This window comes from Gobius niger (assembly GCF_951799975.1).
Source record: "Gobius niger genome assembly, chromosome: 22".
Taxonomy (NCBI): domain Eukaryota; kingdom Metazoa; phylum Chordata; class Actinopteri; order Gobiiformes; family Gobiidae; genus Gobius; species Gobius niger.
The window spans coordinates 19128506-19153201 of NC_136873.1; the positions used below are offsets into that span (position 1 = coordinate 19128506).

Consider the following 24696-nt stretch of genomic DNA (forward strand, 5'->3'; position numbering starts at 1 on the left):
AACGTTCAGACCCCAGACCTGAACGTTGTACTTGTTCCTCTACATGAATGCCTTAGTACAACGTTCAGTCCCCAGACCTGAATATTATTGAAGATTTGTGATTTAAAGCTGTCCATGCGCGGACCCATCAAACCGGACTGAACTGGACATGTTTTGTAAAGAAGAATGATCCAAAATACCTTCCGCCAGAATCCAGACTCTAAGTGGAAGCTATAGAAAGAGTCTGGAGGCTCTTTTTTCTGCAAGAGGATGCACGAAATATTGTGTCTGCACATGCCTAATTTTGTTAAGATAATTCTTGCACACTTTCCATAAATCAGATAAACTTTATTTCACTTCTCAAATATCACTGTTTTTCTCCTATATGATATATTTAACTGAAATTTCTCATCCAGACAGCCAAGGATTTCTAAAGGCGCCTGTGCATGTGTTAATAAAGGTTGGAGAGTTCGTTTTGGAGCTAAAGTCTAGCAGGCAATAAAAATTTAATACAATTGTTGTGAAAAAAGAGGACTAGAGGATTGTTTTTATGCAGTAACAGCAGTTCTTGTACTTTTAGAGTGAGAAGCAACAGCAGTAGTAGTAGCAGTAGCTGTTGTAGTAGTAGTTGCAGTAGCTGTTGTAGTAGTAGTTGCAGTACTCATACTAACAGCTGTATTTGTACTTCCAGTGTGTGAGAAGGAGAAGGCCGACCTGGTGTTCCTCTTGGACCAGTCTGGGTCGATCAAGAAAAGCGACTACGAGATCATGAAGAACTTCACCACAGGGCTGGTCCGCAGCTTCAACATCAGCTCCGACACCGTGAGGGTCGGCCTCGCACAGTTCAGCACCAACTTTGACCATGAGTTCTACCTCAATGACCTGCCCGACGAGGAGAAGGTACTACTGCTACTACTGCTGCTGCTACTACTACTACTACAATAGCACCAGTTCTACCTCAATGACCTGTCCAATGAGGAACTACTACTACTACTACCACCACTACTACCACTACTACCACTACTACCACTACTACTAATATAATAATAATAATAATATAATAATAATAATAATAATACTACAATAATAATACTACAATAATAATACTACAATAATAATACTACAATAATAATAATACTACAATAATACTACTACAATAATACTACTACAATAATAATACTAATAATACTACTACAATAATAATACTAATAATACTACTACAATAATACTAATACTAATACTAATACTAATACTAATACTTAATAAAAACAGTTTTCTCAGTGCTTTAAGTTTAATCGAGCAGTTGTCTCCACTTGTTGCCAAAGAGATGAAACTCGTTGTTTCAGACCCTCCTGTTGACGTTAGCAATCGCAGCCGCGTTAGCATTTATCACATAGCACTAGCCACGTTCGCTGCCGTGTTAGCATTATCCGCATTAGCACTAGCCGTGTTAGCATTAGCCACATTAGCATCTGCGTTAGCACTAGCTGCATTAGTAAGATGGTATGGCCTTACAGCATGACCCATGATAAACTATGATGCTTTAAGACTGATTTCTACAGTTCTGGATCATTTACACCTGTCCCAGACATGTCCCAACTTCCTGCCTGTCACAATTCGGGCGTTCTGCTCTCCCAAAATTTCATTCGATGGGCAGTCAGTTTTGCGGTGCATTATGGGTAACTGTAATCTTCGCAACTTCCGGTTCTGAAGGAGCGTTTTCGTTCGCTCTGCTTGCTTCATCTTTTGCTAAGAGAGGAATACAATTCTGTAGCTGATATTTTATGATGCAGACTCCCACTGCCCCGCTGTAGGGCAGTGGGATAGCTAAGCGTTGCCCCTGGGGTCTGTGAGCTGTCCCTGGGAGACTATAGTAAAAAGCACCGACAGCCTCTGATTATCTCTCTGCCCAATTCAACTTTATCGAGTCTGTTTTCAACGTGAGAACATCAGCCATGTCAAAAAACAAGTCTGTAGCCGAGCTGCTAACCTCTCGCCCGGAGCTAACTAGCTCCTTAGCAGCGCATAGACCCAGTGAAAAGTATTATGCACAAAAAAAAGGAAATAAAGAAGTAACTATATAAAGCAGCCTTTGAGATGATCACACACTGAGCCGGGCTTGATGGATTTGTGGTTTATTGCAGACTTTTCATCAACAATGAGCTGTAGGCGATTGTAACAAGCTAACGGGGCTAACCTGGAATAACCATTGTCCACTGGCACAAATAATCGTCCTTTATTTGGACATATGGGCTGGATATGTGCTTAAATACTAGGGAGATCTTTGCGTAGATCGTGTGTATAGCTATAGTTGAAGATCCATAGGACAAGGAAGTAACAAAGAGGGACTAGGTAGAACTAAAACAGCAATTATTTTTCAGTCAAGAGCTCCTTCATACGCTTCAGAACACATTTAAACTCACTCGCCCCTGACGCGGAAAATCAATCAGTGGTTTTGTTTAGCCCAATATCACAACAGGAGTCGCCTCACAGGGCTGCACAAACCATTAAGGCAATTGCTGGGTTGCAGGTGACATCACAGTTTTCTAAAGACCAATACTATTGTATGGAGGAAAAATTATTTTGTTTTTGAGGACATTTTTGGTCCTGTACAGAGAGATCATGGACCCAGTGAATGATATTAATGATCATTTTTGTACTTCATACATTTTCTTTTGAGCTACGACTTGTGAATGTGTAATACTGTTAATAGGAAAAACTGTCTCCTGCCCCCCGCTGGGCCCGATGACATCATCACATTCTAGAACCTGCAACCCAGCAATAAAACAGAACAGAAAAGTCTCCATCGCCTTCAGTCTGAATGCAGTATAACAGCAACAGGAAGTGCGCTAGGCCACGAACGGTGTCTCTTTTTTGATCACAGCGCCGCTCTGTGGATGGAATTTTGGGTGGCATTAGCAAAGTGACCTATTGTGTATTTTGGAAATGAGGAATTGGTCCTGACAAGCCGGTTTACAGGAAGCTTGTCTCATTGGTCAAAGTGAAGCCAGGAGATCAGCAAACTTTAGAAAATAAAATAAGTTAATATTACTTGCATTACACCACATTTCAGATCCAAGCGTCATTTATTATCAATCTATGAAAATTGTAAAACACTGAAACACTTGAATGAGAATAATGCTTGTGGGAGCGTAGAGCCCTCTGTCTGTCTTCACCCCTGAGACCGCTGTGTGATTGACAGGTGGTGGAGCATATCCAGGCCATGAGTCAGCAGAGCGGCAGGCAAACAAACATTGGCCGCGCCCTGTACGCTGTGAAAGAGCACTTCAAACCAGAGCGGGGCTCGCGGCGTGATCAGCTGGTCTCCCAGAATCTGGTGCTGATCACAGACGGCGAAAGCCATGATGCGGTGGCGGACGCAGCGCAGCAGCTGAAGAAGCTTGGCGTGGAGATCTTCATCCTCGGCATCGGCAGAGTCAAAGTGGTGGAGCTGTTGCAGATCGCCGAGAGCGAGCGACTCTTTACTGTCGCTGACTTCGGGAGTCTGGAGACTATCAGGCAGAAGGTGGTGGACAAGATATGCAATAGCAAGCCTCCCAAAGAGCAGTCAGGTGATGTTGCAATCCATCTAAAAACGTCAAACAACACTGTAACACTGTGTCTTGTGTGTGTTACAATTAGTTGATTTGTTTCAATCAACAAATTGTTGCTTAAAACCAACAATTTGTTGATTAAAACCAACAATTTGCGGTTTTAATCAGGTTTCTTTCCTTTTTTTCTGCATTGTTCTCACAAAGTTTTTTGAAAGTGGTCTCTCCTCTCTCTCACTCTCTACTCTCTCTCTCCTTTTTCTCCTCTTTCTCCTCTCTCTTCTCTTTCTCCTCTCTCTTCTCTTTCTCTTCTCTCCCTTTTCTCCTCTCTTCTCTTTATCCTCTCTCACTCTCCTCTCTCTCTCCTTTTTCTCCTCTCTTCTCTTTCTCCTCTCTCTCCTCTCTCTCCTCTCTCTCACTCTCTCTACTCTCTCTCTTCTCTTTCTCCTCTCTCTCACTCTCCTCACTCTCCTCTCTCGCACTCTCTACTCTCTCTACTCTCTCTCTCCTTTTTCTCCTCTCTTCTCTTTCTCCTCTCTCCCTTTTCTCCTCTCTTCTCTTTCTCCTCTCTCTCACTCTCCTCTCTCTCCTTTTTCTCCTCTTTCTTCTCTTTCTCCTCTCTCCCTTTTCTCCTCTCTCTTCTCTTTCTCCTCTCTCACTCTCCTCTCTCTCTCTCTTTTTTCTCCTCTCCTCTTTTTCCTCTCTTTCACTCTCCTCTCTTTCTCCTCTCTCACTCTCTCTACTCTCTCCTTTTTCTCCTCTTTTCTCTTTCTCCCTCCCCCCCTCCCTCTGTCACAGACTGCAGCATCGACATCGCGGTGGGCCTGGACATCTCTAATGGCGGCGCTTTCGTTCCCGGTGGCCCGCTCCTCGCTGGTCAGACCAAACTGCGCTCCTTCCTCCCGGTGCTTGTGCACTACGTCTCGACCGTCCCTAAACTGTGCTGCACGTTTGGTGCCGTGAGGACCAACCTGGCGTTCCGCGTGCTGTCCCAGAGCGGCGCCATGCTCATTGACAGAAACTTCGAGCCGTACAACGAGGGCACGGTCAACAAGCTCCTCGCCCTCGTGGCGGACACACCCACTCTTTAACTCCGCCCTCATGAACTCCTTCAGGGACATGTTCAGCAGCTCCAAGTCCAGGGCCGGTGTCAAAGTGCTGCTCGTGTTTTCCAATGGACTGGACGAAGAGCTGCCCGTGATGATGGCGCAGTCGGAGCGGCTGCTACAGTCAGGTACACCCCCTACAAAATTCTACAATAATCCTACAACTCCCTACAACCCCCTACAATACTTTACAACTCTCTAATCTAAACCTACCACACTCTAACTTGACAGCACATATTAATTTTCTTTCTTTTTCGATCTGACCCTAAACCTGAAATAAATCTGGTCTGAACCTGACTTCTCCCCGACTACAGGTGTTGCCGCTCTCCTTGTGGTGGCGCTGTCGTGACTGTATTATCCTGCAGGTGTCAGTGCTCTCCTGGTGGTGGCGCTGTCGTGACTCTATTATCCTGCAGGTGTCAGTGCTCTCCTGGTGGTGGCGCTGTCGTGACTGTATTATCCTGTAGGTGTCAATGCTCTCTTGATGGTGGCGCTGTCGTGACTATATAATCCTGCAAGTGTCAGTGCTCTCCTGGTGGTGGCGCTGCCGTGACTGTATTATCCTGCAGGTGTCAGTGCTGTCCTGGTGGTGGCGCTGCCATGACTGTATTATCCTGCAGGTGTCAGTGCTCTCCTGGTGGTGGCGCTGTCGTGACTGTATTATCCTGCAGGTGTCAGTGCTCTCTTGATGGTGGTGCTGCCGTGACTGTATTATCCTGCAGGTGTCAGTGCTGTCCTGGTGGTGGCGCTGTCGTGACTGTATTATCCTGCAGGTGTCAGTGCTCTCCTGGTGGTGGCGCTAGAGGGCGCTCAGGATGTGGAGCAGCTGCAGATGTTGGAGTTCGGTCGTGGCTCCCTATACAGCGTTCCTCTGAACATCGGGATGCGCAGCGTTGGCAGCAACATCCTCAAACAGATCGTGAGTCGGACAATTTCACTCTGCATAATGTCATCTTCGACTCTTTCCAGTCCACATCATCGTCCAAAACCTCATCACCTCCCAGATTGATTACTGAAACTTACTTCTGACCCGCCTCCCCAACAAATCCTTACAGAAACTGCAGCTGCTCTAAAGCTCAGCAGCACAAATCATCACACCAACCCCACCTGAAAAACATCACCTCGTCCTACAACACCTCCACTGGCTTCACCTGAAACACTCACCACATCACCCCATCCTACAACACCTCCATTAGCTTCACCTGAAACACTCACCATATCACCCCATCATAAAACACCTCCATTAGCTTCACCTGAAACACTCACCACATCACCCCATCCTAAAACACCTCCACTGGCTTCACCTGAAACACTCACCATATCACCCCATCCTACAACACCTCCATTAGCTTCACCTGAAACACTCACCATATCACCCCATCCTACAACACCTCCATTAGCTTCACCTGAAACACTCACCATATCACCCCATCCTACAACACCTCCATTAGCTTCACCTGAAACACTCACCACATTACCCCGTCCTACAACACCTCCGCTGGCTTCACCTGAAACACTCCCCACATCACCCCGTTCTACAACACCTCCGCTGGCTTCACCTGAAACACTCACCACATCACCCCGTTCTACAACACCTCCATTTGCTTCACCTGAAACACTCACCACATCACCCCGTTCTACAACACCTCCATTGGCTTCACCTGAAACACTCACCACATCACCCCACCCAGGCCAAGTTGGTCTGAGTTGGTCCTGAGTTGGTCTTAGTTCTGACTCGTGGTTTACATGTGGTTTAGTATTTAGCTAGATTAGTGAAATGTACAAAAGGATAAAGTTGAGCGGAATAAGTTGGAGTTGTTGTTGGTGCGACCCTCTGACTCTATTCTGGCTTCTTATGTGGCCCCTTATGCCCACCCCTGTTCTGACCCCTGTTCTGACCCCTGTTCTGACCCCTGTTCTGAGCCCTGTTCTGACCCCTGTGGCAGGACACGGTGTCCACCAGAGAGTGCTGTGGCGTCACCTGTAAATGCTCTGGACCAGCGGGTGTCAGGGGCGACCTGGGAAAACGAGGGACCGATGTGAGTACTGCACTACTATAGGACTACAGTTAAGATGCTACAGGACTACAGTTAAGATACTACATGACTACAGCTAAGGGCGCACTCACACTTGACATCCGAACCGTGCCACACTCCAGCTCGTTTGAGGAAAGGCCTGGATGCCCCGAACGGCCTGCGCTCACACTTACACAAACGAACCGAGCCGTGGCTGAACACGAGGAGTTGTTTACAAGTGCACGTGAGCAGCAGCAGCGCAACATATTGCGGAAGAAAAAAAAAACCTTAAACAGCTGCGTGAAATAATGTCTACTTTGACCCCCTGTCAAATCTCTTCACTCTACTTTTCTTTGCATTTTACTACAGTTTAACAAAAAGGGCTATGGTGAATATAATAGTTGATTTTAATAAAGCAGAGAAATAGAGAAGTGCGTGTCCCTCTGTCCCGCTCAGCGGAGGCGGGGGGTGGAGCAGCACCTGCCGCTCTGAGCCTTTCTTTGGAGTCATATACAGCCTTCAAAAAAGGCGACGAGAACAGAAGATATGACGATTAGTTTATGTCATTCATTGCTGCCTCGGCCACTGGTTAAACAGCTTTGTGTTGGTGAACTCCTGGAAGTATAGACTATACTTCGTATACGCTACATTGCGACAAAGCACTTAACACGAACACGCACCGAAGTCACAAGCGATAAAAGCACCCGCAGGTTTTATCTGTCCGACTAAAGCCTGCGGCCAAACCAGGTGCAGCAGCAGAGAAGCTCGGACACAGGGCGGGAGAAGCGCAGCCGCTCCCGTAAAGTCAGCCCGAGACGTGCGTGAAGCGGCCAGGGCAGTCGGGGAGACGAGCGGTATGTGGCCGGGGGTCCGGGGAGCCGCCCGGGAGAGAAGCGGTAGGGGGGCGGGGAGACTAGAGCGAGGCAGCCGCTGCTCTGTTTGATAAATACAGCCTTTTCTCACTGTTTTACGTGACAAATGCACCCGCCCATACAACCGCCGCTTGTATCAGTGCGTGTGCGCAAACACGAGCAACCGAGCCGCGCTCTGGCCCACCTCCTCTAAGCGGGCCAAAGTCCGGAACCGAGTCCGACTCGGGCACGGATTGATTGCACTCACACTGCACAAACGAACCGCGCAGAAGGGGCTTCCAGCGCTTGGGCGCGGTTCGGATGGACAAGTGTGAGTGCGCCCTAAGATACTACAGGACTACCGTTAAGATACTACATGACTACAGCTACCGTTATGATACTACAGGACTACAGTTAAGATGCTACAGGACTACAGTTAAGATGCTACAGGACTACAGCTAAGATACTACATGACTACAGCTAAGATACTACATGACTACAGCTAAGATACTACATGACTACCGTTAAGATGCTACAGCACTACCGTTAAGATGCTACAGGACTACAGTTAAGAGGCTACAGGACTACCGTTAAGATACTACATGACTACAGCTAAGATACTACATGACTACAGTTAAGATGCTACAGCACTACCGTTAAGATACTACAGGACTACAGCTAAGATACTACAGGACTACAGCTAAGATGCTACAGGACTACAGGTAAGACACTACAGGACTACCGTTAAGATACTACATGACTACAGCTAAGATACTACATGACTACAGCTAAGATACTACATGACTACAGCTAAGATACTACAGGACTACCGTTAAGGTACTACAGGACTACAGGTAAGATACTACAGGACTACAGGTAAGACACTACAGGACTACCGTTAAGATACTACAGGACTACAGCTAAGATACTACAGGACTACCGTTAAGATACTACAGAACTACAGGTAAGGTACTACAGGACTACAGGTAAGGTACTACAGGGCTACAGCTAAGACACTACAGGACTCCAGCTAGAACAGTGCAGGACCACAGCTAATATACTACATGACTACTGCTAAGATACTACAGGACTACAGCTAATATACTACATGACTACAGCTAAAATACTGCACTACTACAGCTAAGATACCACATGACTACGCTACTGCAGTATTTGATCAGGGGTGTAAGACTGTGTTGTGTTTCAGGGCACACGTGGGCAGAAAGGCTACCCAGGATTCCCTGGAGAGGAGGGCATCGTCGTGAGTTACACTCTACATTTATCACATTAATATTAATGTAACAATATGAATATTTATTTGGACAACTATAAATTACTGTTACTTTTTGATATTTCCATGATCTAACTGTTACTTCCGGGTGTGTTCAGGGAAAACGTGGTTTTCCTGGACTCCGCGGACTTCCGGGAGACGATGGCTGTCCCGGACTCAGAGGACAGAAGGTAACCAGGCAGAACTGAGGGACTTATGCTGTGTTCCACTTTTGTTGGAAGTCGGAAAATCCAACCCGGATGAAATGTTTTCTCCAAGTCTTCATACAGGAAAGCATTTGAAATTATGAACACTGGCACTGTGGTCTGTGCCACGTCTACTAAACATAGTTCCAGATACAATCATCAACAATGTTCCAGATTGTACAGTTTGGATATATAGGCTGCTATTTCTTTTTTGAAGTGTATTGAGTGATCATCTTCATGTTGTAGATTTGAGTTTATTAGGAGATTACCTTGTTGCAGTAGAGGCAGGATGTTGATGTCCTAAAAATGGCCCTCTAGTCTATGCAGGGTTTGACCATGTAGTAAACTACTAAGGCACTTCAAATGTTTTCTCAAACACACAGCTATGGCAGTTTTTCCTTTAAACCTTTAATTGAGACATCGGAGCTCGGAAATTCTGACCTCCGAGATCAACGCAGTAGAACGCAGCAATAGTCTGCATACAGCTAACAGCACCTGACTAACAGACAAGCACGATAGCTAGCTTGATGAGAATGTCAATGTCAATATCAATGAAATGTGCATTGGCATTAAATCGAAATCTACTGGAAAATGATGACATCGCTTAACAAAATAATGGCCTAAAACATGCTCGGCTGCAGTTTTGGCTGAAATTGACCCAATTTTTGTGCTCTAAAGTTTCCTGTTTTGTCTAATTCCCGTTTCTCTGATCAATGAAATGTTTGCAAATCCGAAGATATTCAATTATTTGCATTGTTTATAATACATTTGGAGCATTATAATATAGTATTGAAGCACTAAAAAGCAGTATATTGTCTTGCTTCTGCCTGGAGAAACCTGTGGCCTAGTTTATGATGCAGACGTAGCTTAATGACGTAGATCTGGCAGTGACATCCTGTGATTAACGCTGTGTCTGCAGGGAACCCACGGCCAGAGAGGAGACCAGGTGAGTCGCTGTCAGTTACAGAAAATATCATCTTTAAGAAAAAGGTGAACTTAAAGAAAAAACTGTGATGTTTCAGGGCGAGGATGGAGAGGACGGGCTGGATGGGGTCGATGGAGAACAGGTAGCACACCAGAGATTATATTTCAAGTAATCAAATCAAATGCTATTGTGTAGCACCTTACAACAGCCAGAAGGTGCCCCGGGCACTTACCAGTATAAAAACAAGAATCACATTTGACATCAATAAATAAAAACACAAATGTGTATAAAAACAGCTGTTGAGTCTGTGGCTACACATGAAAAGATGTGTCTTCAACTGTGATTTTAAAAACTCTCAACCCAGTGATGCTTCAAATGTGTGCCTGATTTTATTACAGAAAGGGCTTCACACATTTAGTAATTTAGTAATAATAATTATAATAATAATAATAATAATAATAATGATAATACCGTAAATGCTCTAATATAGGCCAGGGCCTTTATTTACTCAAGGGCATCTAGGACCAGGCCTTTATTGGAACCAGGCCACAATTAGAGACAGGCCTTTATTTCTATTTGAGCAAAACGGACGACCAGGAAAACGAAGAAAAACGAGATTTGTGTCTATTTGCCCCTAAAATATTAGGTTCATTTATTAACATTTCAAACCCTCTCCCAGCGGCTGGAACATCGACGCCTTTTATTTTGTCGGGACAACAAGAAGTGTTTCGTTGCTGTTAGCGGAGCTTTGACATCAATGTCACTGCAGGTTCTGTTTCGTTTTTACCGTGGACCGGATTATTTGTTATCTTGTGTAAAAGGTGAGTTTAGACGGAGCGTTTGTGATCGATCATGAGACTGACCCGAGAGAAGACGAGACGCTCGCGCTGATGGGAGGAGTTATTTTGAGGTGTGGGACTGACCTGCACACGGAGCAGCTGGACGTGCTTTGAAGACGCGATGGAGACTTTAGTAAAACCCTGGAGGGTCACACAACATTCGTTGCTTTCCCTGTTTCTACAAATAGTCACTGGAGGTTTGAAAAGTGGCTAAATCTGTGTCAAAGTTACGCTCGGATCAGCTCCTCCGCAGCGTTCCCCTCGGCCCGGGTTCCCGTTTGTTACTTCCTGCACGTGATTTTTCATTTACACCAGTATGAGACACATTCTTAACATGGGGATTATTTCTACCGCTATAGTTTCTAATTTTTTATTTTTTTTACACAAAATCCCAAAGTGCTCCAGAGTTTAAAACAAAGCATAAAATCATAAACACATTTTAAGGACCCAGAGAAAAGGCCTTTCTAAGTCATGTCTTCAGGTGCCTCTTGAGTGTCACCACGGTCTGTGGCGCCCTCAGGTGTTTGGGCAGGGCACTCCACAGCGGAGGAGCCGCAGACTGAAAATACCTGTCCCCCATTGTGCTCAGCCTTGTCCTGGGTGGCCTAAGGGTGTTGGTGTGGGGGGTCAGTAGTTCTGACAGATTTATTTGACCTGTGTCACAACCAGAAAACACCATTATTTCAATTATTATTTGATTATTATTATTGCTCTCAAGTAAAAAACACAACTTAATCTTTTAAAGGCAAAAAACAAATGTGAAATGGCATTTTGTTGATAGATTTCAGACGTGTCTTTTTATACATTTTAAGGCAAACATAATACTTATCATAATTACTGTATTGCAGAAGTATCGGACAAACGCGTATTGTCCCAGCCCTAATGCTTATATGTACTTGCATATACTTAATCCATGTACTTTATGGTGTCAGGGCCTGGTGGGAAAAGACGGGCACAAAGGAGCTCCAGGTCGCCCCGGAAACCCTGTAAGTACTACTGCTCTTGCTTTTGCTACTGCTATTACTACTACAACTACTGCTATTGCTACTACCTCTACTGCTATTACTACTACTACTACTACCAGTGGCGGCCGGTCCCTAGAGGGAGCTCAGGCATCTTCCACTCAATCATATTGGCTGAAATGGCTCATTTGAGTTATGAGCTATTTCAGGAATAATAATAAAGTTTGTGTGAACGCCTGCAGGGCATCCCGGGACTGAGAGGAGGGCCGGGGCCGAGGGGTCAGAGGGGACTGCGCGGTGACCCGGTAAGTACGGCCCTTTAACGACAACTCTTTTAGTTTAGTAAATGTGTTTATTCGAGCAGTAAAACATTCTGCTCAAGAGGAGTGGGCCGTAGGAAAGAGCGCCCACCCCCCTAATCAGTACAATCAAGATTGTCATTTCACAACAGTACAAAGAACAAAACAACAAGGATTATATTCTGTACACATGCAGTAACTGAGATTAAGATTACAGCCACGGTGACCTTCTGTGACCTTCTGTGACCTCCTGTGACCTCCTGTGACCTCCTGCTCTGTTCCAGGGAGAATCAGGAACTGACAACACCAGCCCAGGACCTAAAGGAGACTACGGGAATCCAGGAGCACCCGTGAGTACCAGTTTTATTTTTTTTTTTGAAAAGTTGTACAATTATTGTAAAGAAATGTTTACATTTTTTGGAACGTTCTGAATTTTTTTGGAAAAGTTTTGTAAATTTTGAAATTATTCTTTTTTTTTTTTTTTTTTAACCTTTTTTGACATAAATGTTTGAATTGTCTCTTTTTTTTTTTTAAAACAAGACAAAAAGTTGAACATTTAGGAACATTTTGGAAACGTTTGGACTCACGCAGGATCATAGTGAGTACCTAACACAGGATCATAGTGAGTACCTAACAGAGGATCATAGTGAGTACCTAACAGAGGATCATAGTGAGTACCTAACAGAGGATCATAGTGAGTACCTAACAGAGGATCATAGTGAGTACCTAACAGAGGATCATAGTGAGTACCTAACAGAGGATCATAGTGAGTACCTAACAGAGGATTATAGTGAGTACCTAACAGAGGATTATAGTGAGTCCTACACACTAACACAGGATTATAGCGAGTACCCGACACTAACACAGGATTAGAGCGAGTACCCGACACTAACCCAGGATTGTAACGAGTACACGACTAACCCAGGATTATAGCGAGTACCCGACTAACCTAGTGAGTACACGACTAACCCAGGATTATAGTGAGTACCCGACACTAACCCAGGATTATAGTGAGTACCCGACACTAACCCAGGATTATAGTGAGTACCCGACACTAACCCAGGATGAATGTTTCGTCTCTATCCCCTGCTTGCTGTCTCTGTCTTCCTGAACTCCTTCACTGTGGTATTGATGACTGGTCTCTCTGCACACTTGATCAGGTTTCTTCTACAAAGTGAGGCCATGGAGGAGGTCGTCAGCTTTGACTGGACTCTCACAGCCTTGTGTGCGATGGATGTGTGGAGTATGTGGATTATCGTTGGCCTCGCGCTCCTGTCGGTCAGAGACATCAAACATATTTACTGATTTGGACCCGGGTTTATTGGAAAAATGGGAAGGCAGCAGCTGCAGTGGGTTGAAATGAATGAGCACTTTGGAGCAGGGAGAGACCGAGTGCACAACAATGGACTGTTATATAGGACCTGGCAGCTCGCTGTGGAGACGGACAATAGGTCGACTATATTTTGGCAGGAAAAGGGAGAGAACTACCTGCTCTGGAGAACTGAGCTAATGTTGAGACCAAGTAAAAGCATATTAATTATGTATTTATGAGCTATTATATTATATTATATTAGTTTGAAGCAGTTTATTTGTGAGCAGTGTATTTTGTGCGTTTAATCCCAGCATTCTCTGGCATGGCGTTTAATCCCAGCGTTCTCTGTGATGGCGTTTAATCCCAGCGTTCTCTGTGATGGCGTTTAATCCCAGCGTTCTCTGTGACGGCGTTTAATCCCAGCGTTCTCTGTGACGGCGTTTAATCCCAGCGTTCTCTGTGACGGCGTTTAATCCCAGCGTTCTCTGTGATGGTGTTTAATCTCAGCGTTCTCTGTGACGGTGTTTAATCCCAGCGTTCTCTGTCACGGCGTTTAATCTGAGCGTTCTCTGTGACGGCGTTTAATCCCAGCGTTCTCTGTGATCGAGTTTAATCCCAGCGTTCTCTGGGATGCCGTTTAATCCCAGTGTTCTCTGTGATGGCGTTTAATCCCAGCGTTCTCCGTGCAGGGCAGTCCCGGAGCTGACGGCCGCCCGGGGGCGAGCGGGACGGTGGGGAACCCGGTGAGTGAGTACTGCCCCCTGTGGACAGAAGGCGTTGCTGCGGGGGTTTGGGCTGAAGTGACTGATGTTTGTGTTTCAGGGCGCGGACGGAAGACGAGGACCTCCCGGAATAAAGGTCATACCAAGCAACACAAGACACTGACATCACATTCATGCACTGCAGCAGTGACATCACATTCATACACTGCAGCTGATTGGTTGTGTTCGTGTCACAGGGCGCGGCCGGAGCGCCGGGAGATGCCGGACCCCGGGGTACGCCTGGAGCCTCCGGACCTCAGGTAACACTCACGTCTATTCTTTCACTAGCAAGGACCACTAAGAGGTGAATAACATGAGCTAGCAGGAGCTGAGATAATATCAGCTAACAGGAGTTGAGATAGCATGGACTAGCAGGAGGTGAGCTCACATGAACTAGTAGGAGCAGAGATACATGAGTTTGCATAGCATAAATGAAGGAGCCAAAATGGAATGAACATCCATAGTAAAGTAAACCAAAGGCGAATGCTTGAGCAGGAGAAATGGGTGTAAACATGTGGAATGCATAGGGTGGTGGGGGAGGGAATGGGAGGGGACACAGCAAGATGGGCAAGCAGGCACAGGGAAACATGGCCTGGTTGGGTTGGTCCCAGTGACGAGTTGAAGAAGCACGTTGGATGTGCACGTTAGTGGGAAGAGAGGGCTCGTGGAGCTGGAATGCGTCGCATGAATGAGTCGTAGCAGTTTTGTAAAGAATCATCTAAATGTTCTCCTTTATCTTTATTCACAAAAGTTTTCTGAATACCTACTCTGCTTTTGGACGCCTTTATGAGACAGTTATGTGACCTTAGTTCATCAGTGCTGAGAGAGATACAGCTGACTCAGGACTTGCTTTATGGTTAATGTCCCTGTAGCAGCTGGACCTATCCACATAAAACAAGAACTGTCCTGTTACCGTAGTTACCACAATAGGAAACAATAGGCTGTTTACGATAAAAGCCCCCCCGCCCATGCGTTGGTCTAAATCAGAAACAGAGTCACAGACTAGAACTCGTAGAAGTGTCTGCTCTTGTCACAGTAACTATCTGTGTGTGTGTGCAGGGGCCCCGAGGCGAGCAGGGCGAAAAGGGCCCCCAGGGACCCCCCGGTTTACCTGGAGCTCAGGTGAGACCTCCATCCTTCTACTTCTCCTGCTTCTTCTTCTCACATTTTTATTTTTATTATACTGTGAATAAGTGACATAATCTCGTGTTTCAGGGAGGACTAGGGGAAGCCGGAGGTCCAGGTCTGAGCGGGAGACGAGGCGCCAATGGACAGAAGGTAACTGTCATGCTGTGTTGGTCCTGTGCTGGCCAGCTCAGTGGCATTTTTCAGAGGATCTTTACCCTGTCCCTCTCTCTCCAGACAGTGCCTAAAGTTTGGAAACACGCCACTATTGTTCCTGTTGCCAAATGTAGCCGTCCAAGGGTCCTGAATGACTATAGACCTGTGGCACTTACCTCACTGGTAATGAAGGCCCTGGAAAAATTAGTTAAGCAGCAGGTCTTAAATCAGGTGCAGGATAAGTTGGACCCAATGCAGTTTGCTTACAGGGCAAACAGAGGAGTGGAGGATGCCACACTGACTTTGTTAAATCTTTTAGTGCAGCATATGGAAGCCCCCAAAAGCCACGCTCGACTGCTGTTCATAGACTTCTCCTCAGCCTTCAATACAATCCAGCCCTACCTACTGGCAGAGAAGCTGATTTCTCTTTTTAATTTGGATTTTAATCTTGTTGGCTGGATTGTGAACTTCTTGTCACTCAGATCACAGTGTGTAAGAGTGAATGGGGTTGTGTCCTCCAAAATGCTCTCCTCCACTGGATCTCCTCAAGGCTGCGTCTTATCGTCTTTGCTTTTTATTTTATACACCAATGACTGCAGAAGTGTGTATGGGAACAGGCATCTTCTGAAATTTGCAGATGACAGTCATTGTGAGTCTTTTAACAAACAGCGAGAGCGCCCATGGACCTATCGCTGATGATTTTATTGATTGGTGTGAACAGTTTCATTTGTCTATCAATGTGTCAAAGACCAAGGACATGTTGATAGATTTCCGCAAGGCGCCCCCTAGTGGCACCAACACTGTGATCCAGGGAAAACCGGTTGAAGTAGTCTCCGAATACAAGTACCTCGGGACTATTATTGACAAGGACTTGCGCTTTGAGTCTAACACTGATGCCATCTGCAGAAAGGTGCAGCAAAGACTCTTCTTAAGAAAAATGAATTCATTTAGAGTTTGTAATGTCCTCATGACGATCTTTTATCATTCTTTTATTGAGTCAGTTTTAACATTTTGTTTTGTTTCTTGGTTTGGGGCTCTTTCTGTGACCAACAAAAATTGTTTGAAGTTGGTCAGAGTAGCAGGGAAAATCATTGGTGCACAGCAGACTCAGCTGCATGAACTTTACAGCCAAAGGGTTGTACGTAAAGCCCAACAGATAATGGAGTGTCCGGACCATCCGCTTTTTAAGGAGTTTAACTTACTCCCCTCCGGACGCAGGCTAAGAATGCCCTGTACTCGAACTCGTCGGGCCAGGGCCTCTTTTATTCCAGAGGCTGTCGCGAAGGTAAACGATCATATGTTGCTCAGTGAAGCTGCTGCAAATTAGCCTTTACTTGATCTTATTCTTATTGTGTGACTGATGATGCTGTGACTGTGTGATCTTTGTCCCAAGCACAACTGTTGTCTCACTGTGTTTTAATTGTTGTTTTTGCTTTATTATGTGTGGACTCCTGCTGCATAATAATTTCCTTCGGGACACTAATAAAGTTGAACCTTGAACCTTGAACCTTGTGTTGGGGATATACTAGCCTGGGGCGAGGAGTAGGTGTGTGAGGGATAGACTGGCCTGGGGCGGGGTGTGGGAATGTGAGGGAATTACTGGTCTGGGGCCAAGTGCAAGTGTGTTTGGGGGGTCTGGGGGGTGTTTGTAATCAGCAGCCCTCTATAATAGACACACACACATCCCCCAGTCAATTTGTAAACTGTAATATGACTTTAATATTTGTAAACTTGTTTACACCTGACGACTCCCCTCAACATGGAAAACCACCCCCAGCTCACATACCCCCAGCACCTCCCCACAGACCTCCCCCAAAGCCCCACATAAGCATATCACCCATGAGCCTCATAGCTCCACAGAAAAAGTCTCACTGTGATATTATGTTCTTCCTATAGAAATACACTGGAAATGCATTTTCAGGGTAAATGCTCGAATTTCAGTTTGAACAATAAAAATCACAAATGTTTCCTCCTCTGATCAGAAGAAACACAGATAATGTTGAATGCATGATTTTAAAAGTGAGACGCAGAGCGATGGAAAAGTGAGTTTATAATGGAGGTCAATGACTAATGTGACATTAGGGAGAAAACATTAAAACTCAAATCAAAGTCAAAGTTGTTACTCATCTTTGACATACCCAAGGGTGTTTTAAAATTCAAATTCAGGCCAAATGTTTTGTGCAGAACTGAAGTAGATTAACATCATTATGTGGAGACAAGTTTGAAAAACATATTCATCTACAATAAAAAAAAAAGTGACTAATGGAACTTAAGGGTTTAGAAAAGAGCCCTTCTGGAAGTCCTGTTTGACACTTACTTCCATCAGGGACATGTTGTTATAATGAACGGCCGCCTTTATGGAAGTAACTGATATAAACTTTGACTGGACCAATCCAAACCCATAATTGCCACTTGAAAAGTGAGGGACACTCCATACCCCAAATTTCCTCACAATCTTAAAAAGCAAATAAAGTATCCCACAGATAATGGGCCCTTTTCCCGTCAAAACTGACTAGTAACATGCCCCAAACAGATTGATAAGACTCTGCTATGTAAAAAAAAAAAAGTCAATCGACACACTTGCCATGGTTCAAAGATCCTCACAGTTTACCCATCCTCCACTAACTGTTCATAGTAGTGTATTTTTCTTGATCTTTCAAAATTGGCTTAAACTACAGGGTTGAAAATACCATGGGCCCGATCTTGTGCATCAAAACGGAGACGATAGCGTGACATTTTGCGCTCAGTCGGAGCGCACTTTGTGATCTTGCCACTCCAGGCTTAGCGCATTTACATGGGTGGAGACACAGACATTTTCCTCCAACCAGATCGACTCCGCGTCCTGGAGAGTGGTTGTGTGGGAGTGGGGGGTGAACATGTGCTTTTGTTTTGCTTCGCGTTCACGCCGAGCGCGGCCGATCCGCGCCACAGCGGACGCTGTAGCTCTTTTTCTCTGGAGACGTGAACATGGTTTAGCTCACGATGGGGTAAATAAAGTTTTTAGTTTGACCTGTGAGAGCCTAAGGCTTAAGAAAGAACGCAAGACAGCGCAATGTAAACGAGGAAGTGAATGTCAGCCGTGTTTCCATCAGTGCCTCCTCTTGTGACGCCCCCTCACAGGTGGCGGAGGTGAATGGCACATATAGCGCCGCCACTCGGAAAATAGTTCGCCAAGAGCCTGCGCCGCCCCGTGCGCCGCCACAAGATCTGGCCCCATATGTTCATCAGAAGTGTGTGACGGGTGACTGATCTAAGGGAAACAGTCAAAGCCCAAAGTCCAAGGGGTTAAAACGGGTCAGAGACTGCTCACGCTTTTTGGGAAAGGTGTCCTTTATGAAATTTATCATGTGCTTTTGTTTTGATAATTTAAAAGTTACCGAGGGTTCAGTTTATGGGCGTGTCCCGTCGTGGGTGCGTGTGACCTTGGCTTCTCTTTAAAGTCAAACCAAAGAGGTCATTCCGGCCTCCTGATTACATTTGGGAGACTTTCTATGTTGAAAAAGTAGGTTTTTTCGGGTGGCCTTGAAATGACCCACAGAAACCACTCCCCAAATATCAAAACAATATTAATATGGCACCATATGGAAAGAAGGTCCCCTAAAGGGAAAGAATGGAGCCCTTTAGAGTTCGTTCGTTATTTTATTTTGAACATGTGAGCAACACAACACCTTTACAAAATTTTAAACGTAAAGGCTGTTACAAATCAAAAAGACAAAGCAAACTTGTCAGTTCCCTTGAAAAGCCAAATACAAATGCACATGTCCAAAAAGGAGTGAGAAGTTAAACTTATTTAACCCCACCCCCTAGTTCAAAAACATATTGATAACATCATCATTTTCCTGTTCCTACATAGTTATTCAAAACTCAAAAGGAAATTGCTAAGTAGCAATAGTAACAAGGCACATACATGAGACAAATCACTTATAGTCTGGCGCCATTGTGAGTCCAAATGCAAGTATTACAAGAGGAGAACCCATATAGAAATCTTGGGTCCCCTCCTGGACCCGGCCGAGGACCCCATGTTGACTTTTATACAATTTGGGGTAAAAAAAAAAAAAAAAACGTAGAAGAACTTGGATGACCCCACTGGAGGAGGCCTCATTGGAATTTGTGGTGCTTTTGGTCAATCACGGTTCGCTTTCATAGTTAAAAACTGCTCCATATTGCATCTTGTCCTAATGATGTTTCAAAGCAGTGACATCCAAAGTTTAGGATCTAAAACGGCTTCAGATAAACTCATTCTGTTAGATTTTATTATTTACAAAAGTGTCTTAAATGTTGATTTTATTTCTAGCAGAGACAGCTTCTGCCGTCTCTGCTGGAGGTTTACAGGATAATCCTGTTATGAGAAGCTCTCCTCACTGTCTCTGACCCTCTGTGTGCAGGGTCAGCCCGGAGAGCCAGGAGTGCAGGGCGTCCCTGGAGGTCAGGGCCCACAAGGGCAGCCGGTGAGTCCCCCATAAGGGTCAGAGTCTTTAATTTACACATAACTACAACGCCTTCGGAGTCTGTGTCTGTTACAGGGTCAGGACGGACGAAATGGGTACGGGACCCCGGGACCCAAGGGCAAGAAGGTACAAGGCTTTTGTCCTCAGCCTGTACGGCAGTATGTCTGTCCTCAGTACTACAGGGTGTACTACAGCCTTTGTTCTCAGCCTGTACTGCAGTATGTCTGTCCTCAGTACTACAGGGTGTACTACAGCCTTTGTTCTCAGCCTGTACTACAGTATGTCTGTCCTCAGTACTACAGGATGTACTACAGCCTTTGTCCTCAGCCTGTACTACAGTATGTCTGTCCTCAGTACTACAGGATGTACTATAGCCTTTGTCCTCAGCCTGTACTGCTGTATGTTTGTCTTCAGTACTACAGGATGTACTATAGCCTTTGTCCTCAGCCTGTACTGCAGTATGTCTGTCCTCAGTACTACAGGATGTACTACAGTAGATACTGGAGCCTCTGTCCTCAGTACTCTGTCTGTAGGGCAGTACAGTCCTACAGTCTGTACTGGAGTCTGTACTGCAGTACATCCTGCACATGTTCAAAGTAACACTCGTGTCTCTGTCTCAGGGCGACCAGGGCTTCCCCGGACACCCCGGCCTCATGGTGAGTTCAGGATCAAAGTCTTCCACGTTTTACTTTTTCTGTGAGAAAAGAGGTGGTTGGAGAGTGTTGTTAAATAAATATTTGGTAGAGAACACGGGGCCGGTCTAATGGCGGATTCTGAGGAAGAATAAACAGAGCAACTGTTTCAATTTCATTGATTAAACTCCAGGAGCCCAGGGGCCGCACGAAGGAGGAGCCCAGGGCCAAGCGGAGGAGGAGCCCAGAGTAAATGTACAGTAGAGTCTGATGACCTGGACTTTACTCAAGTAGTTTTTGTGACGGCGACGGATTTATCGTTTATTTTGCTGGTGTTTGTTTGTTTGAGTTGAATCCTGATGAAAGGTGTTTGTGTCGTTTAGGGAGAGGGTGGTCTGAAGGGGCCAAAGGGGCTCCCGGGACGCAGAGGAAACCACGGCCGAGGGGTGAGTCACACCCGGGTCAGACCTGGTTTAGACCTGGTTGATATCCGATTTAGACCCAGTCTCACTCTGGTCTCTCTCGGTCCACAGGGAAACGCGGGTTCTCAGGGCAGACCTGGAGTTCCTGGAGAACCGGGATACACTGGACACAAGGTGAGGCTCTCTGTCGTCTAGGGGTTTTCCACAGACTGGACTGACCTTCAGAAGCTTCCTCTCACTTGTGCGGTCAGACAGTGGAGGGGGCGGGGCTATATCAGCTCTGACTCCACCCCTCAGGAAGGGGAGTGTGCAGTGCCTCTTGAAAGTACTAATACACCTTTGAACTCTTGCACATTTTGTCATATTTACAACCATAGTACTTTTGAGAGGCACTGTATATAAACATTAGTCTGACACTGATTGCCAGGAGCGAGAAGAAGCTTCTGAAGATTCACAGTGGTGCAGGTGGTAGAGCGGATTCACCCACCTTGCCTCCAGTGTCTGCGTACACCGGAGTGTGAATGAGAGCGCGAGGGTGAGTTTGTTTCTTGATGTAAAACGCTTTGGGCCTGATAAAGGAGGAAAAGCATTTACCATCAAAGTGAAGTGTCCTCCAAACAACCTAGTCCAGACGACTGTGCAGGGGTGCTCTGTTTGTTTGTGTGTGTGAGTCAGATTTTCCCGCCCTCTCTAATGCCCCCTTTTTGTGATGTGTTCAGGGTCCTCCAGGTGCAGCCGGAGAGCGTATGAACGTGAGTCTCTCCCATAGACCGTGCTAATGACTTTATTATTCTAACACTTTATTATTCTAGCGATCTCTAATTATGACTGTGCCTCTGTGCAGGAGTGTGAGCTGGTGCGCTACATCCGCAACAACTGCGGTGAGTCTGAGCCGCGGACGGACGATGGAGATTTCCCTATTTGTTGCCCCATTATCCCAATTTCCCTCAGTTTGTCCCTATTTTTCCCCAAATCTTACACTTTTTCTGCATTTAAATTATTTCTGTGTTTTCCACATTTTGTATCTTCCAAACTTTTTATATTTGCTAGACACGATCCATGCACGGCTCTATGTTTGAGATGTTGAAGATATTTCTCTTAGCACTGACCTCCATTTGGGTTTTGTTCTTGTGTTTACAGCCTGTTCCCTCGGTACGTCTCGACTGAACCTCCCACATGTCACTCACTGAAGAACTGCCCGGGACAGACGCACATCTGACCCACACTTTAATAAAGCAGAACTGCCCAGTACAGACGCACATCTGACCCACACTTCACTAAAGCGGAACTGCCCAGTACAGACGCATATCTGACCCACACTTTACTAAAGCGGAACTGCCCAGTACAGACGCACATCTGACCCACACTTCACTAAAGCGGAACTGCCCAGTACAGACGCATATCTGACCCACACTTTACTAAAGCGGAACTGCCCGGGACAGACGCACATCTGACCCACACTTTACTAAAGCAGAACTGCCCGGGACAGACGCACATCTGACCCACACTTTACTAAAGCGGAACTGCCCAGTACAGACGCATATCTGACCCACACTTTACTAAAGCGGAACTGCCCGGGACAGACGCACATCTGACCCACACTTTACTAAAGCGGAACTGCCCAGTACAGACGCACATCTGACCCACGCTTTACTAAAGCAGAACTACCCAGTACAGACGCACATCTGACCCACACTTCACTAAAGCGGAACTGCCCAGTACAGACGCACATCTGACCCACACTTCACTAAAGCGGAACTGCCCAGTACAGACGCACATCTGACCCACGCTTTACTAAAGCAGAACTGCCCAGTACAGAAGCACATCTGACCCACACTTTACTAAAGCGGAACTGCCCAGTACAGACGCACATCTGACCCACGCTTTACTAAAGCAGAACTGCCCAGTACAGAAGCACATCTGACCCACACTTTACTAAAGCAGAACTGCCCAGTACAGGCGCACATCTGTCCCACACTTTACTAAAGCAGAACTGCCCAGTACAGACGCACATCTGACCCACACTTTACTAAAGCAGAACTGCCCAGTACACACGCACATCTGACCCACACTTTATTAAAGCCGAACTGCCCAGTACAGACGCACATCTGACCCACACTTTACTAAAGCGGAACTGCCCAGTACAGACGCACATCTGTCCCACACTTTACTAAAGCAGAACTGCCCAGTACAGACGCACATCTGACCCACACTTTACTAAAGCAGAACTGCCCAGTACAGACGCACATCTGACCCACACTTTACTAAAGCAGAACTGCCCAGTACAGACGCACATCTGACCCACACTTTATTAAAGCCAAACTGCCCAGTACAGACGCACATCTGACCCACACTTTACTAAAGCAGAACTGCCCAGTACAGACGCACATCTGACCCACACTTTATTAAAGCAGAACTGCCCAGTACAGACGCACATCTGACCCACACTTTACTAAAGCAGAACTGCCCAGTACAGACGCACATCTGACCCACACTTTATTAAAGCCAAACTGCCCAGTACAGACGCACATCTGACCCAGTTCTCCTCTCACCACAGACCCTGTGGAGTGCCCGGCGGTGCCCACAGAGCTGGTGCTGGCGTTGGACATGTCGGAGGACGTGACTCCCGTGGCGTTTGAGAGGCAGCGGTCGGCAGCGCTGTCCCTGCTGTCCTCGCTGTCCATCACCGACTCCAACTGTCCCCGCGGCGCCCGGGTCTCAGTGGTCAGCTACAGCGACCGCACCAAGTACCTGATCCGCTTCAACGACTACAAGCGCAAGGCCCAGCTCCTGGACGCCGTCAGGAACATCTCACTGGAGAGCACGTCCAGCCAGAGGCACCTGGGCAGCACCATGAGGTACGAGAGGGCGGGGCATGTGGTTACGGGAGAGCGGGGCATGAGGGATGGACGAGTGGGGCGTGAGGTACGAGAGGGCGGGGCATGAGTGACCTAGACTCGCCAACCAGACTCCGCTTCTTTACAGAAGAGGGTCTGGCAACACTCCATTGCGCACTTTCAAAGGAAGTGACGCAGCAATATGGAGCCTACCGACCAATCAGAGCAGCTCCCTGAACGGGCGTCACGTTGTTGTGTTGAAAAACTACAAAACAAAGGCACAAGCAACCACTTCTGTCGTTTATGTTAGAAAAACTTAAGAATACAAGCATACCGAAGCACTACATGAAGTCATTTACTGAACTCCGTGTGGCAGGAGCACCATTGTTAATGTCCCAATGACGACAACTTTCTTGTCGCTGTTTCTGTCGTCACATCCGCTATGTTCTCATTGGCTGCTCTGCGCTTCGGTTGTCCCACATTAGTCCCGCCTCAAGCAGTAGCTTTTCTACGACAGGGTCACCAGACTAGTCTCAGTCTCAGTCTATGAGTGACCAGTCACAGGAGTCAGGGACACATGTCGGTTTTGGGCATTTTGAGCTTTTCACAGATTTGAAAGTGTAGTCTCTAAGCTTTCCAACAATGTGTAACTCATGGAAATCTGATCATATTTGGAGACGTAGCGGCGATTTGAATTTAACAGCTCCAGAAAGCCGAAAGGGCAGAAAAACCCCTCTGAAGTTTTGGGCAGTTCTCACCTCTCTCTGCTGTTGAGAACAATAGGGCTCATTTACATCTCATTTAGATACGCCATACCCCCTAAAGCTCCCCACTGTCATGTCATGTTATGTGTTTGTTGGGCCATAGTGATGTCTATAATGGACATTATCTACACCAGGGGTCACCAACCTTATTTCAGCTGATGGCTACTTTAAGAGCATTAAGTTGTTCGAGGGCTACCAGTTAAAAACAAATCCTAAAGACTTAAACGTACACTGTT

The 24696-nt window shown here is 46.1% G+C and overlaps 2 protein-coding genes across 2 annotated transcripts in view; both read left to right on the forward strand.

Moving 5' to 3' along the window:
• LOC306981252 (collagen alpha-6(VI) chain-like) overlaps nt 1-4621 on the forward strand; it is a gene marked incomplete at both ends in the record, with an annotated part of 28828 nt that extends 24207 nt beyond the window's left edge. The window contains 3 exons of the mRNA XM_079580812.1: nt 671-879; nt 3182-3551; nt 4329-4621. Of these exons, the coding sequence (XP_079436938.1) occupies nt 671-879; nt 3182-3551; nt 4329-4621 (872 nt within the window). The remainder of the gene's footprint in view (nt 1-670; nt 880-3181; nt 3552-4328) is intronic.
• Nucleotides 4622-6503: 1882 nt separating this feature from the next.
• Nucleotides 6504-23805, forward strand: LOC306981253 (uncharacterized protein; the record flags this gene model as incomplete). The annotated part of the gene is made up of 21 exons (XM_079580813.1): nt 6504-6602; nt 8710-8763; nt 8892-8963; nt 9898-9924; nt 10001-10045; nt 11675-11728; nt 11947-12009; nt 12288-12353; nt 14005-14058; nt 14138-14173; nt 14274-14336; nt 15136-15198; nt 15292-15354; nt 19743-19805; nt 19881-19931; nt 20426-20461; nt 20821-20883; nt 20971-21033; nt 21579-21611; nt 21704-21740; nt 23417-23805. The coding sequence occupies 21 exons, from the start codon at nt 6504-6506 to the stop codon at nt 23803-23805; spliced, it is 1494 nt and encodes a 497-aa protein (XP_079436939.1).
• Nucleotides 23806-24696: the final 891 nt, after the last annotated feature.